This window comes from Syngnathoides biaculeatus, chromosome 10 (genome assembly GCF_019802595.1).
Source record: "Syngnathoides biaculeatus isolate LvHL_M chromosome 10, ASM1980259v1, whole genome shotgun sequence".
In the NCBI taxonomy this organism is placed as follows: domain Eukaryota; kingdom Metazoa; phylum Chordata; class Actinopteri; order Syngnathiformes; family Syngnathidae; genus Syngnathoides; species Syngnathoides biaculeatus.
Window position 1 is genome coordinate 11,455,201 of NC_084649.1, and position 13,863 is coordinate 11,469,063.

The 13,863-nt window shown below is 41.1% G+C and overlaps 1 protein-coding gene across 1 annotated transcript; it reads left to right on the forward strand.

Moving 5' to 3' along the window:
* Positions 1 to 476: 476 nt before the first annotated feature.
* On the forward strand, positions 477 to 12,638 carry mdm4 (MDM4 regulator of p53). The gene is made up of 11 exons (XM_061832709.1): positions 477 to 655; positions 1,240 to 1,327; positions 1,440 to 1,514; positions 1,787 to 1,920; positions 2,011 to 2,060; positions 2,373 to 2,437; positions 4,965 to 5,061; positions 5,136 to 5,296; positions 5,393 to 5,572; positions 10,213 to 10,281; positions 10,355 to 12,638. The coding sequence occupies exons 2-11, from the start codon at positions 1,256 to 1,258 to the stop codon at positions 10,904 to 10,906; spliced, it is 1,455 nt and encodes a 484-aa protein (XP_061688693.1). The 5' UTR covers positions 477 to 655; positions 1,240 to 1,255; the 3' UTR covers positions 10,907 to 12,638.
* Positions 12,639 to 13,863: the final 1,225 nt, after the last annotated feature.

Here is a 13,863-nt window from a genome sequence, read left to right on the forward strand (position 1 = left end):
TTGCATGTTCTCGCCGTGCCTGCGTGGGTTTTCTTCGGGCACTCTGGTTTCCCAACACATCCCAAAAACATGCAACAATAATTGGGCACTGTAAATTGCCACTAGGTATGATTGTGAGTGAGATTGTTGACTGGCAAACAGTTCAGGGTGTACCCTAGCTACTTCCTGCCCGTTGACAGCTGGAATAGGCTCCAGCATTCCCGCGACCCTTTTGAGGATAAGCGGCTCAAGAAAAAACAACAACATTATTCGGTACTTTAGTTTGAGTCATCAAAAAATATTAAAAACAGTGTTCTAATGCAATTGTGGAATTTAATCAAACGATTATCTAGCTTTATTGATCGAAGGTACCAATTTGACATGAAAATAAATATAAATGACGGAACACCATCAAGTATGAATATATTGGAAATAATGACGATTGCGCCTCCTCAACGTTAGGCGGCTCTCTTTTTCCTCGAACGACGAAACAGTTCCTCCGGAAATGTCCTGTTTTGAAATGCGGCTAGGCTAGCTAATTAGCTTTCACTTAGCTAGCCTTTTGAACACCTGCATTTGGAGACATTATTTGATTTCCAAAATGTCAATTTGCGTCGTAAAGCAACAACACGTATGGAGCAAACTATTGGCGTTAAAGTGACGCCAGTTCATTCCGGTGAGGCATTTTGTTCAACGAACATATTGTTGAGTAATGGGACAGTACGCTAAAATATTAGCTACATTTTCTTGACACGCTTGTTAGTAGGGTTTGACAGTTTTTTTTAATCCGGTCGGAATAACTCGGTTGGACGAGTTTATGCACTTGAGGATAGCTATGGTTTTCAACTTGCATGATGTAGTTGGCTTTATATTGTGTTTTTGTTGTTGTTGTTGTCGCGTTAGAAACTGCGTACAATTGTTAACGCAACCAAGCATGTCTGCACTAACGGTGGTAACAAGGACTATAGGTAACGTTACTGGCTCTCTTTTGTAGTTTTGTATTTATTTGTTATTTGTGAGATTCAGAGCGAGAAAGGGTTATACAAGACTCCTAAAAAATGTCTGCCATTGTAATAATTAATAATGCTAAATAAAATTTGAATTGAGAAGATTATGTCAATCTTTCTTCTGTCAAAGTTTTTAATTACATGGCGTTTATATATATATATATATATGTGTTGTGCTTGTGCGCTGTGAAGTCAAGCAGCGTAGCAATGCTCACACAGTCTTCGATGCTGATTCTGGTTCTGGTTCATTTAGTTCCTCAGCGTTTACTATGAGCTCCCTGTCAGCCCAGGCATCAGCCTCAGGCACACCATGCAGGGCACTGCCTGGAGAGGGAAATCAGGTACATTTAACCAATGACATAAATGTAAAAATTGAATTTTCACTTATCATGCATAAATGAATTGATATTTTTGTGTGTGTGTGTGGGGGGGGGGGTTGTCAATAAATTTCAGGTCAAACCTAAGGCCCCGCTCTTGCAAATACTGCGCATTGCTGGAGCCCAGGAGGATGTCTTCACACTCAAAGAGGTTCGTTGTCAAACAAAGATGTTCAACTTGTTGCCTATGGGGGAGTGTTTGACTACATTTTTAATTCAGTGAAAGATACTCATTTCAAGGAAAAATGAGGAGTGTGATAAATTATACTAAACACAGATGTGACTTGGATGACACCCTGGCGATTATTTTCACAGCAATTTTGGTCAAAACTCCAGGAACTTTACGAGGGTTATTGCATTAGAGAAGTGAGCTCCCGTTCTACCTGCTTGTAGCATTGCATTTAATGTTTTGTATTTGCACAGGTGATGCACTACTTGGGCCAGTACATTATGGGGAAACAGCTCTATGACAAACAGAGGCAGCACATTGTTCACTGCCAGGATGACCCTTTAGGAGAGCTACTTGAAGTGGAGAGCTTTTCCGTGAAGAACCCAAGGTAAATAAATTTAGGAATGATGTTGCTTATGTTTAAAACGTAGCCATGTGTAAATGTCTTTTTGTAAACGGGATCTATTTTTATTAACAGCCCAGTGTATGAAATGCTCAAGAAATACATCGTCATACTTGGTAGTGCTGGTAAGTGACACAGTAATGTCAATTACTGAACACCCTTTCTTACCGATGTGTTTTTCCTTTGCTCTTGGATACAACTCAACATTTCATGGATTCAAAGTTTAGATCCTGTGGACTGTGGTGGTTATTTTGCAATCATAGCCCCTCACATAGCTTCAAAGTGTGCTTGCGATGGATGTGTGTCTCTTGAGGGTTGGGAAAAAGAGAGAATGAAAACATCTCAAGCCTTTACTACAAATCTACCAAAAAAAAGGCCTAAGTGAGAGTGTGTGGTGGTGTTCTTGTTTCTGTTACTGTGTCTTATCTGAAATACAGACGCTGCAGAGAATCTTTCTGTGGGCCATGAGTGTGTTGAGGGCGGAGTGGAAGATCGTGGTCAGGTAAAACCGAAACATGGTGCTGAGAAGAAACAGAGCCCCCAACCTGTCCTGCCTCACTACACACAACTAGCAATTAAAGTCCAAATGACCCGTACTGAAATGACAAAAGTTACTGACTGAGACAGTAGGCGTGCATTGCAAAAAATTGGGGAGTCCTAAATTTACAACCGCTGCATCGGAAACGTTAACGGGAATGCCATTCGGAGTCTTAGATGTGAAACGGGAACTCTGTTGATATTCTTTTTCAACACAACTAGCTCTGCTCTCTCTATTGACAGTCAAAGCAAAAGAAGCTCATACTCCACTATTTATTCAACATGGTTAAGGGATGTGGGAATCAACTACATTTGTGTAGGTCTCGAGGCATAACCTTAGAGTTTCAAGTAAAAAAAATCAAGCTGAGTTGCAATTAACCCTTTCCAGGCAGGTGTTGCAAATTTGCAACAGGTTTAATATAATTGAAAATATTAAGTTCAGAGTATAGTTTTCTGAAAGTATCAGATTTTACAAAATTGCAAAATTTTATTTGGTCCAGAGAGTGTTAAATATCAAGCAAGTCGAGCAAGTCATTGCTTGGTTTAAGCAAGGTGAAGTCATACAATATTGCTTTGTCACGACATTTACTGTATTGGTGTGATAGTTTTTTTTTCCCATTGACCTGAACACAAAAAAGTACATTTACATCCCCTAAAGTTAAATGAAATTAAAAAATGAAATAATTTACAGAGTATGAAATAGCTGCATGTACCGGTATATATTTACGTTGTTTAGATCTGCATAGTACATTGGCCTGGAAGTGCAAAATAATAAAACAAATTGTGGAACCCTTTTACTTTTCAGAAAACAATTTAATAAAAGCCAAAACGTTTCAAAAGAATGGATGAATGGCAAAGTCAAGTTATCATACATTTTAGCCAAGCAAGATGCTCGTCATATAATTGGTAACTTTTTTAGAGTCCGACTTAAGTCATGTGACTTAAGTGTCCCAACTCCTTTGCTTAATACTCATCCCCTGTGTTCAAATCTTGGTTGACCTCGTTGTCTGCCGCTAGTTTTACTTTTTTTTTTTAAACTCTGTTCACTCCTTTTTGCTAACATCTCAATTTTCAGTATTGATATAATGTTATTAAGAAAATAAATTAAAACTGAAAAAGGAGTGTTTCTTTTGCATACTCTACACAAATTAAATAGAATGCTAGGAGAATACTGTATAGTAATCAACCTCTCCAATTTTGTGTAATGAGATGAGATGGAAGGGGCTGCTGTCTTCGTTGGTGTCCTTCTGTACAGAGTGGCACCGTCTCTGTACAACCCCATCCTCGGTCTGGTTTGGTGGAAGGCCACACAACTTTCGTGCGCCCCACCGGCTCCACTCTGGATGGGGGACAGAGTCACCGTCTCTGTCTGTCTCAGAGTTCTCTTCTCTGCTTCGGAATGGAGGATTGCAGCTCCCACTCAGACTCTGGCCTAATACAAAACCACATACGTACCTTTTCTCCTTTCTTTGTTCATGTATTCTTTTCTCTCTCTTTTTCCTTTTGGAAATCTAATCCTGGCTAACATCGTCAGTCTGGGTTTACCGAAATTCTAGTGGGTTTCATGATCACCTTTTCCACCTCATAAAAACTGTAATAAATCCAAATAGCAATGTTCATAAGAAACGGTAGTGTATCATTCACATTTCTGAAATAACTCACTCTGTGTTTTTGTTCTTAATATCCATGATTCATCTGTAGTCAAGTTTATGACCATCCCCTCATGGTTGCATTTGGACACTCTAAGTAACAATGTAACACCGTCATCAAATTAAAAAAAAAAAGGCAAAATATAATGTGCGAGAAATGTCATTTTAATACAGTTCAAGCACCCAACACACGCGCAAATGTCAAATTATACTTCTGATACTGAGCATCCAGAACTGAGACAGATCTGTACACAGTCACTTTGATGTCCCAGTACTAATAATAATCTGATGTTGAAATGCCAAGCAACTCGGTTTTTTGCAATTTTTAAAACCTGTACTGAATTAGAATTGGACAAAACCTTCTACGAGTACTTTGTGCAGCCGCTCATTTGATATCACTTCCAATTAAAAAAAGGTCTTCAGTTTTATACTTCTTTCTTTCCCCTCTTGAAATAAAAGCTGTTTCATTCTTATATCATATGCTAGAATTTGTTTTCTCCCCAGTATGCCCATCATACCTTATAGCAGAAAAATATCTGCAGATCAAAATGGTAATTTTTTTTTAAGATAAAAGTGTTCACAAAGGCTATAGGTAATTTTTTTTCATTCATTCATTCATTCATAACTTACTGTCCTCCTACCTACTCATCCTGATTTTATGTTCAATTTTTTTGTGTCCTGTTTATCACCTTAATTTCCCCTTGTCCCCTCCACCCCTAGATATTTCCACAAGACCCATAGTTAAAGGCCATATTGACTAGGAGCTGCACATCCTCCAAGTAAACCAGTTGCAGCTCAGTGGGCTAATGTTTTTTTTCTTCCCCCCTCCCATCCCCCCTGTAGATGTGTGGGGGTGCAGTCAAAGCAGGACCAGAGGCTTCCAGTGACGGGCCTCCCCTGCCAACCTGTTCCCAGAGAAGACCTCGAGAGTCTGATGAAGGTAATAGTTTGTGTGCAGCAGCAGACTGTTACGTTTTTCAAGTACTAAACGGGACTTTTTCAAAATCACTCTAGATTCCGTTGAAGGTTTGTCACGTACGGCCTGCAAACGACCCAAATTAGATGTCACTCTTGATGACTGGGACCTCTCTGGGTTGCCCTGGTGGTTTCTGGGTAACCTCCGCAGTAACGACACCCACAGGAGCAACGGGTCCACTGATATTCACACCAACCAAGTAAGAAGCTGTCTGTCACTTGTACATTTTTGTTGTTGTCATTGGTCCGTGTTTTTAAACATGGCAGTGTTGGTCTGACTGCTATCTCGTGCACAGGAGGAGGACACGGCCATCGTGTCAGATACCACGGACGACCTCCGGTTTCTGACGGAGGGCGAAAGCGAGCAAGTGAGCGTGGAGATGAAGGAGGCCAAGCTGGAGGCAGGGAGTGCGGGAGAAGATGCTCCACTTGACGAGGAGGATGGAGCAGGGAAGGAAGAGAAGGCTGATCGAGAGGTAAGAGATTCTCCTGGAGCAGGTTCCTTTTTATTTATAGTTTACACAAGCAATCGCAGTGTTAATCAACTAATTAAAACGCATAGTATGTGGACTACAGTGGAATCTCTCAAGGTTGAACACAATCAGGTCCAGGATGTTGGTCAACTTATGATTTGTTCATATTAGAATAAATTTTACCCATAAGAAATAATAGATTTAGAGTCAATCTGCAGTCATTAAAATTACACTTGACTATGTGATCTGTGAGATTGGTATGAGGTAATAATTAGCATTTATACTGATTGACTGGCGGCAGCTGGTAAAGCGTTGGCTTCACAGTTCTGAGGTACCGGGTTCAATCCCGGACCCGCCTGTGTGGAGTTTGCATGTTCTCCCCGTGCCTGCGTGGGTTTCCTCCGGGCACTCCGGTTTCCTCCCACATTCCAAAAACATCCAACATTAATTGGGCACTGTAAATTGCCCCTCGGTGTGATTGTGAGAGCAGCTGTTTGTCTCTATGTGCCCTGCAATTGGCTGGCAACCAGTTCGGGTGTACCCCGCCTCCTGCCCGTTGACAGCTGGGATAGGCTCCAGCACTCCCTGCGAACCTCGTGAGGATAAACGGTGAAGAAAATGGATGGATGGATGGATGGATACTGAATGACTTTCGTGTCATCATTCGCCAATCTGATTAACAACATAATTGATAGGCTCTGCACAAACATTTAAATCCGTGTCGCTGTCACGTTTGAATCCAAATGCTAATTTATTTTTATTTTTGTCAAGCGTCTGTGTTGCAGTACTGTGACAATCTGACGGCCAGTAAAGTTTTGTTAGTCTTGTTAGTGAAAAAACGCTGTCTCTCTGGGACTATTTTACCATCTTAACGCATCTATTAGCAATTTAAAAACTTTTGGCAATTATAAACCTTATGGATGTTGAAACCCCTTTGTGCGAGGCATAGACTTGGGGAAACAAATAAATAGGGACGTGTATTGCAGTCACTCACATTTGACGAGCGCGATCACGCTCGCGCGCCATCGTACTCGCAAATCTGCACAGTCGAGCACGAAAAATCACGCACATAAAATTTGTTACAAGTAGAAAAAATAGCTATTGAATGACATCGCTTATTTTGTGTAGTCATGCCATTAATTTACATGTTTATTTCATAAACGTTGGTAACAAAACAAGCCTGCTCCTAAACAATCAGTATTCAACCGGAAACAGGAAATGCAATTTAACCGTACTGAGCATGTTCGGAAGTGATGCCAATAGCGCATGTTCCGAGCTGCTTCACATACTGCAAGGGCATTTACGTTTAAAGTCGTCAACATAATGAGCCATGTCAAAGGAAATTCAGTTATACCAGGAGTGCTCAATGCGTTGATCGCGAGGCAGTTCTGGTTGATCGTGTGACAGCGTGCCCCCCAAAAAAAAAAACGTTAGACTATCATCCACCTCGTCGCTTGATTCAGATGTGGCCAATATGTTGAGCGTAGGCACATAAAGGCGCGTTCTAGCAAGCCGGCCTCCTATTTACGGCAGTTGCTGCGATGCCCGCGTGCACCCGGCCAACCCCGCCCCGCCGGTCGTTTCCGAGTAGCTGGCTGCTTGAAAAGTAGATAGTTAATAAGTAAGTTTCTTTCGGCTCGTCCCGTTAGGGGTCGCCACAGCGTGACATCTCAGATGAATCGCACATATTTGTTTGGCACAGTTTTGAAACCGGATTTTGGGAGGGAAAAACTGGGCACCCCGAGTTACATTGAAAACATTTCGGGGATATAACACAGGTGATGTTTCAGTATCTGATTATAATATAATATAATATAATAAGTATGAGATTGTGATTTACTTTGACTTGATCTAAGGTCTAACGTTAGGCTAGTCTGTTCATATCATTTCCCCCGTGGTACCGTTATCTTGAAATTGAAAACTTTTCCCCTCTACGTGTTTTAGGAAGATATAGATCATCTACTACTAGTGTTCATCAATGGATTAACAATAGACAGCGCCGTAAATTACGCAAGATTATAACAATACATCATGATGAAATAAAATGATTTGATTATATGAATATGTAGTTTTGAAATTGAATGTTTATTGTTTTGTTTAGTAGTGCAGTGTCAATAAATTATGATTATGGTGATAGGTAACACCTACATACTCGGATATAACAACTCAGTAAGTTATTTTAAGGTCTTGAGATTGCATCCCTAATCACACCCGCAACTTTATATCTGCAGGCATGACTGACCACACCCATGCGTTTTTCCAAATGTGAGTGACTGGTATTGTTAAGATTTTAATGATGCAACTACTCTTAGTACATCTTATCAATCTGGTACTTTTAATGGTACTATGGATACGTTACTTTATTAACAGTAACTTACAAAATATGTCTTCAACAGATCACTATCGCAATATTTAACTTTATATAAGGAATGATTTAGATCAAAAGAAAATAGTGCAGAACTGGCTCTGTCGAGGAAGCGATAGTTCATGTTTCACTGCCTTGACTTCCAGCAGCAGTAGTAGTGATGGGCAGTCAAAATAATGCATTTGTGCTGCAGTTTTTGGAAATGCTTGTTAAGGTTACTTGAGCAAAAGCATTGTAACTTTAGATTTATTGTGGCAATGTGCATTGGCGCAATTACCCTTTGATAAATGTCTCCAAACCTTTGACCTTTCACTCTCTGGCATGATTGTCAATCACTTGGAGGACAGTCTCTACAGGATTAAGTTCCCCTGCAACTCTTTTCCCTCTCCTGTCTGTCCTTGGACTGCGGTGGCGTTGATGAGGAAGCGGACAGTTTTGGACTACCTATTGAGCTTCTGCCCTCCTGGTGTGGTTTTTGACTTTTTGGTCCATTGGGAGCCATCCCTCGAAGGTGGATTTTTGTCACAATTTGGCTCAATTGTTTGGCCTGTGAGCTTTGTGTTTTTCCATTCAATCTGCAGAGGTCCAGTTAGCCACGCCCAGCTCATTACCCACTCTGCTCACTTGGGCAGGCAGGTGCTTCAAATCAGCATTCAGCCGCCATATAAGCTTCTCCTCCTCATGCAATCTTTCTCTGGCATATTGATTTTTCACGCTCATCCAACACACTTCAACACCCTTTTGATTGATCTGTTGAATCTGCCTTCTTCATCGTCATCCTGATCCTGGTAATCAGCCTTCTATTTCCTTCCAAGAGTTCTGCCTTGACCTTTCCTGCATTCTGTATGCTGTTGCTGTGGCCCATATTGGTAGCCATTTTAGAATATTTTGTCCCTGTATTATTTATTCATTGACAAACCTGAGAGTGTTGTTGTACAATAATTATATATCCACCAAATGAGAAATATTCCTTTCTTCCACCAGGGGAAAAAAAAACCTAAACATTCAATGGAAAAAGATGGCAAGCAATCAGTTGAACATGTCTGCATTTATGTGGCCATTTTGCACAAATGTTTAAACGAAACGGTATGAAGCAACCACTGACTTCGATGGGAACTTTTTTTTTTTGCTTTTGTGACACCCTTAACCCCTATCTGAACAGTTTTACAAGGTGAAGTGTTGTCATCATGGGTCAGGTTGTGCAAAGTAATTTGTCACACACTTACGCACACACACTCATCTGTTTGACAGTGCACACTCTGAAATCTATACCTATACTTTCTGTTAATGAACTTGTCTGTAGCCTGTGATAAAATGAGCAGATCTAAAATGCTGCATTGTTTTAATCTATTGGCGGTTTTGTCTCTACCACTCCTCCTGCCTGGAATTCAGTTGAGCAGCCTCAAACACTTCATCACCGTCTCCCCGTTGAGGGGATGGATGTAAAATTCTTTGGCAGTAAACATTTGTATTCGCGCTGTTAAACTTACCAATGATTACTGTGACCTGTTTTTTTTTTTTTTTTTTTTTTCTCCCCCCCCTTCTACTCTTACCCATGACGTACACCCCTTATTGGTAATAACAGCTTAATCTTTCCGTCTACTAGTTTGCTCAGACCAGTTAATTTAATCAGACTATTACTAGCTAATGCTCAGGTCATCTCTGTTCCAGTGTTTTACTTCCCAAGCAATGGCTTGAACTAACAAAGTAATGTCGGTAGACAGTATACCATTTCTCAGCCATATATTATCCTCTGCATAGAAATATGCAGTACTGATGGACTGAGCGAGAAGTCTCTGAAGATTTGAGTCCCTCTCGGAACTCTAGGTGATTTCAAGAACCGCTGCAAACTGCCGAGAACTCTAGTGGGATTCTCAACACATCAATGAAGAAAATGTCTGTCTTATACTGGCCCCACGTGGCCAAGACAGGCACATTAAAAAAAAAAAAAAAAAACAAAACAAAAACAGCACAATAACCATTCAGTTGATGCGATGTGACAAACGGTTACCTTTAACAACTTAATTCTTATTGATGTGCTTTTATACATTTTTGGGATTATAAAGTATGGATTTTTTTTTTTCTCCCCTTCCCCCCTCAATACAGATTACAATATTTTTTGTTTGGGGGCGAGGTAGGAATGGCTTAACGGCAAATATATGAGCAATTGGTTACTCAGTTAAATTTGTGACTCAAGTTACTGCTTTACTCATGCCAATAATGATTTGCTTTACATTATGGATACTTTGTAGATGACCCGGTGTGGTTATTTATTCAGATGCAGGAGGAGCCGGATGAAGACTCTCAGTGTCTCAGTGATGACACAGACACCGAGATCTCCACACTGGTTTGTGTAATATGCTTTCTTTTGGTTTCTCGTCATCTCAAAAACTAAGTTTTTAACTTTCTCTCCCCGCCAGGATGCTTGGCAGTGCAGCGAGTGCAGGAAGTACAACTCTCCTCTCCAGAGGTACTGTGTCCGCTGCTGGGCCCTGCGCAAGAACTGGTACAAAGACGTGCCGCGGCTCGCCCACTCCCTCTCTGTTCCCGACATTCCGGCATTCACCTCCCTGAGCGCGCGCCATGAGGACGACGACGACAGCGACACGGGCATCGACATCCCCGACTGCAGCCGCACCGTTTCCGACCCGGTTATCCTGCCCTCCCATTCCACCGCCGACCGGCCGCTGCCCACCATGACGGCTCGCCGGGCCGCCGTCCTCAACGACGAGCTGGTCTCCAGCGGGGAAAGTCAGGAAAGTCTAGGCATGGAGGTAGAATGTCACCCGGAGGCCCTGCTGGAGCCGTGCAAGCTCTGCCGGGTTCGACCCCGTGATGGTAACATAATCCACGGACGCACGGCCCACCTCCTCACTTGCTTCCCGTGTGCCAGGAGGCTCCATAAATTCCAGGCACCTTGCCCGGGATGTGGCAAGATTATCCAGAAAGTCATAAAGATATTTGTTGTCTAGAAATGAATGGAATCCATTATAGCTCATTTGCATGCAAAGTGAATGTTCAGCACCATCCCAGTTTAGCACTTTGGCTCCTCTGAAGGACGGATGGAGCCACATTTTCTCTGTGCAGCACTCTCTCAAGGCATTAATAAGAGCAGAGTTATATTTATTTATGAGTGGGTGTGTAGCTTTTTTTTTTTTTTGTGCCCTTTTTGAAAATGGTTTGAATGGTGCTACATTAAGGAGATTTTCTTGTCCCCCCCCCCCACACACACACACAATTTGTTTCAACTTGTACTGAATGAGATTTTTTTTTTTTTTTGCTGCATCCCTTTGTTTTTAGTGTACTGTCTCTTGGATGCAAGTAGACCTGAAGGATGAAACCATAATCCTCAATCTGCCTCATTGCTCCTGTTTGTGTTCAGTAAAATTCTAATTGATCAAATTATCGCTTAACTTTCTCTGCAGTCTTTTTTTTTTTTTTTTTTTTTTTTTTTTTTTTTTTTCTCTTTGTGTAAAGAATGGTTATACAAAATTTCTCTCAGGAGGCTGGATGTGACCCGCCTCCCTGATGATGATGGTATTTAATTTATTTATGTTTTTAAATTTGAAAAGACTGCACTTGTGCTCCTGTAGAGCTTGTAAAGTCAATTTGCAAGTAGGCCAAAAGGTATAAATTGTAGCCTGTTAAAGGAGTTGGAAGGGAGATTGAGGATTGATTTTTGAGCTTTTCACTGCCTTTTAAGTGTTTTTCCATTTATCTATTTGTGGCATTTGTTTCAATGTCTTTTTTTTTTTTTTTTTTTTTTTAAAGAAGCTTGTAATACACAACAGCGCACATGTTACTTTTTGAGTGATGTTGAGCTTTCTATGTCACCAGGCTTCAGTGAAGTTGATTTTATGCTCTTTGCGCTTAATTTTTTCTGCCTGTAGGGCAGACAAGTCCTGTGATTGTGATGAGCTGTACATAAAGCACTAACAACATAAGGAGACGGATGGATGCATGTCTCTAACTACTCGATGCATCATGAATGCATGGGAGAGTGACAGCTACATTTTGTGTAAGATAATGTGGTGCAGCTAGTAAAGCATTGCTGTCATAGTTTTGGGGTCCTGGGTTCAATCTCAGACCCGCCTGTGTGGAGTTTGCATGTTCTCCCCGTGCCCGCATGGGTTTCCTCCCACATCCCAAAAGCATGCAACATTAATTGGACACTCTAAAGTGCCCCTAGGTGTAATTGTGTGACTGTTTGTATCGACGTGCCCTGCGATTGGCTGGCAACCAGTTCAGTTCAGGGTGTACCCCGCCTCCTGCCTGTTGGCACTCCCCATGTCCCTCATGAGGATGAACGACAAAAGAAAATGGTAAAGAATGTGGCTGGTTTCTCTGACATGTCTACAATAGATTAAAACATTAACAATCGATGTGATGTGAAGCATGTTTAATAGTCACATGGTTGTTATACTGAGATGGCAAGTTTTATTTATAGTGAGTTTAGAAAAGTGAATGCAATTGAATAATCTGGAGATTCTAAATTGGGGAGCAAATTTATGACCAAAACCAACATTTGATGTTCACATCAGATGTCGGACAAGTCGTAAAAGACATGTTTGTAGACCTTTGTCATGAACTTTCCGGTTGTATTTAATTCTACTCCAGTTAACCATGTTTCTTTCAGTTTGACTAAGAATTTTATGTACAGTAAATGAATTACTGAGTTAAATAAAAGTGTACATTTTTAACCAATTTTGAGAGCAATTTATGTTAAGCATGTGAGGTTTTTCTCCAGGATTAAGTTCTTCCTACTTTCCTAAAACATTCACGTTAGGTTAAAGACTCAAAATTGTCTGTAGAGTCAGTAGTGAACTATGATTGGATGGTGACAATTCTGAGGTATACCACGCCTGTCTGGCTGAGATATGGTCCAGCTCACACCCAATCTCGATGAGGATAAGCGCCATAGAGAACAAATGGATGTTTACTTTCTATGTTCACTGTGCGTTTCTACCACTTGGGTAGTTGATGTGTGTGCGTGTGTGCGCGATGGCTGAAGAATAAGTCATTGTATGACAGGCCAGCTGTCCTGTGTCCTCTCCTTCTTGACTGGTGTGCAGCTGCAGCACCTGTGTCTCTCCTTTGCTTACTCACTGGTCTGACCTCCATGGGGGCCTCGTCTTGTCTGTCAAGTGAACCCTGTGTCCTCTACAGGGCACGTAGCCACAAAAAAAAAAAAAAAAAACTATAGCTAGGAGTGCGTACAGTGGAACGTCCAATGTAGAACACGATCCATTCCATGATGACTGTTGGCTGCAAATTTTACTCAATGTGTAATGAAAGTGGTCACCTGTCACTGATATAAAACCTTTGACATTTTGTAACCTTTCTAATCATCATTCATGCGTGGAAACACACACACAGATATATAGGGGCTGTAAATAGGTTTGTAATCAAACCTCGGTTATGCTTGTTTGCATAGCGTAGGCTATCCAGTTAGCTGGGTTTGGTCACTTGACTGTCTACAAGCGATTGGTTGTTGGCATAACAAAACAAGCCAAGTGAGAAGTTGTGGGATCAAATCTTTAGATGCTAACTTGACCTAAAGTGGCAGAAGATTTGCTGATGTCTCATGTCACACTGAACAGCATTATGGTTTGAATTCTACGTTGTGTTTTCTTTCTTGGGGCATATTCTAATTCCAAGCCACTTTTGAGACACTTAGCAATGGTGCTTTGCTTTCGTTGCACTGCATGCCGTGAAGAAAGTAAGTATTTGCACACCCTGCTACATTGCAAGTTCTCCCACTTAGAAATCATGGAGGGGTCTGAAATTTTCATCGTAGGTGCATGTCCACTGTGAGAGAGATAATCTAAAAAGAAAATCCAGAAATCACAATTTATGATTCTTTAATGATTTTTTTGTGTGATACAGCTGCAAATAAATATTTAAACACCTGAGAAAACCAACGTTAGTA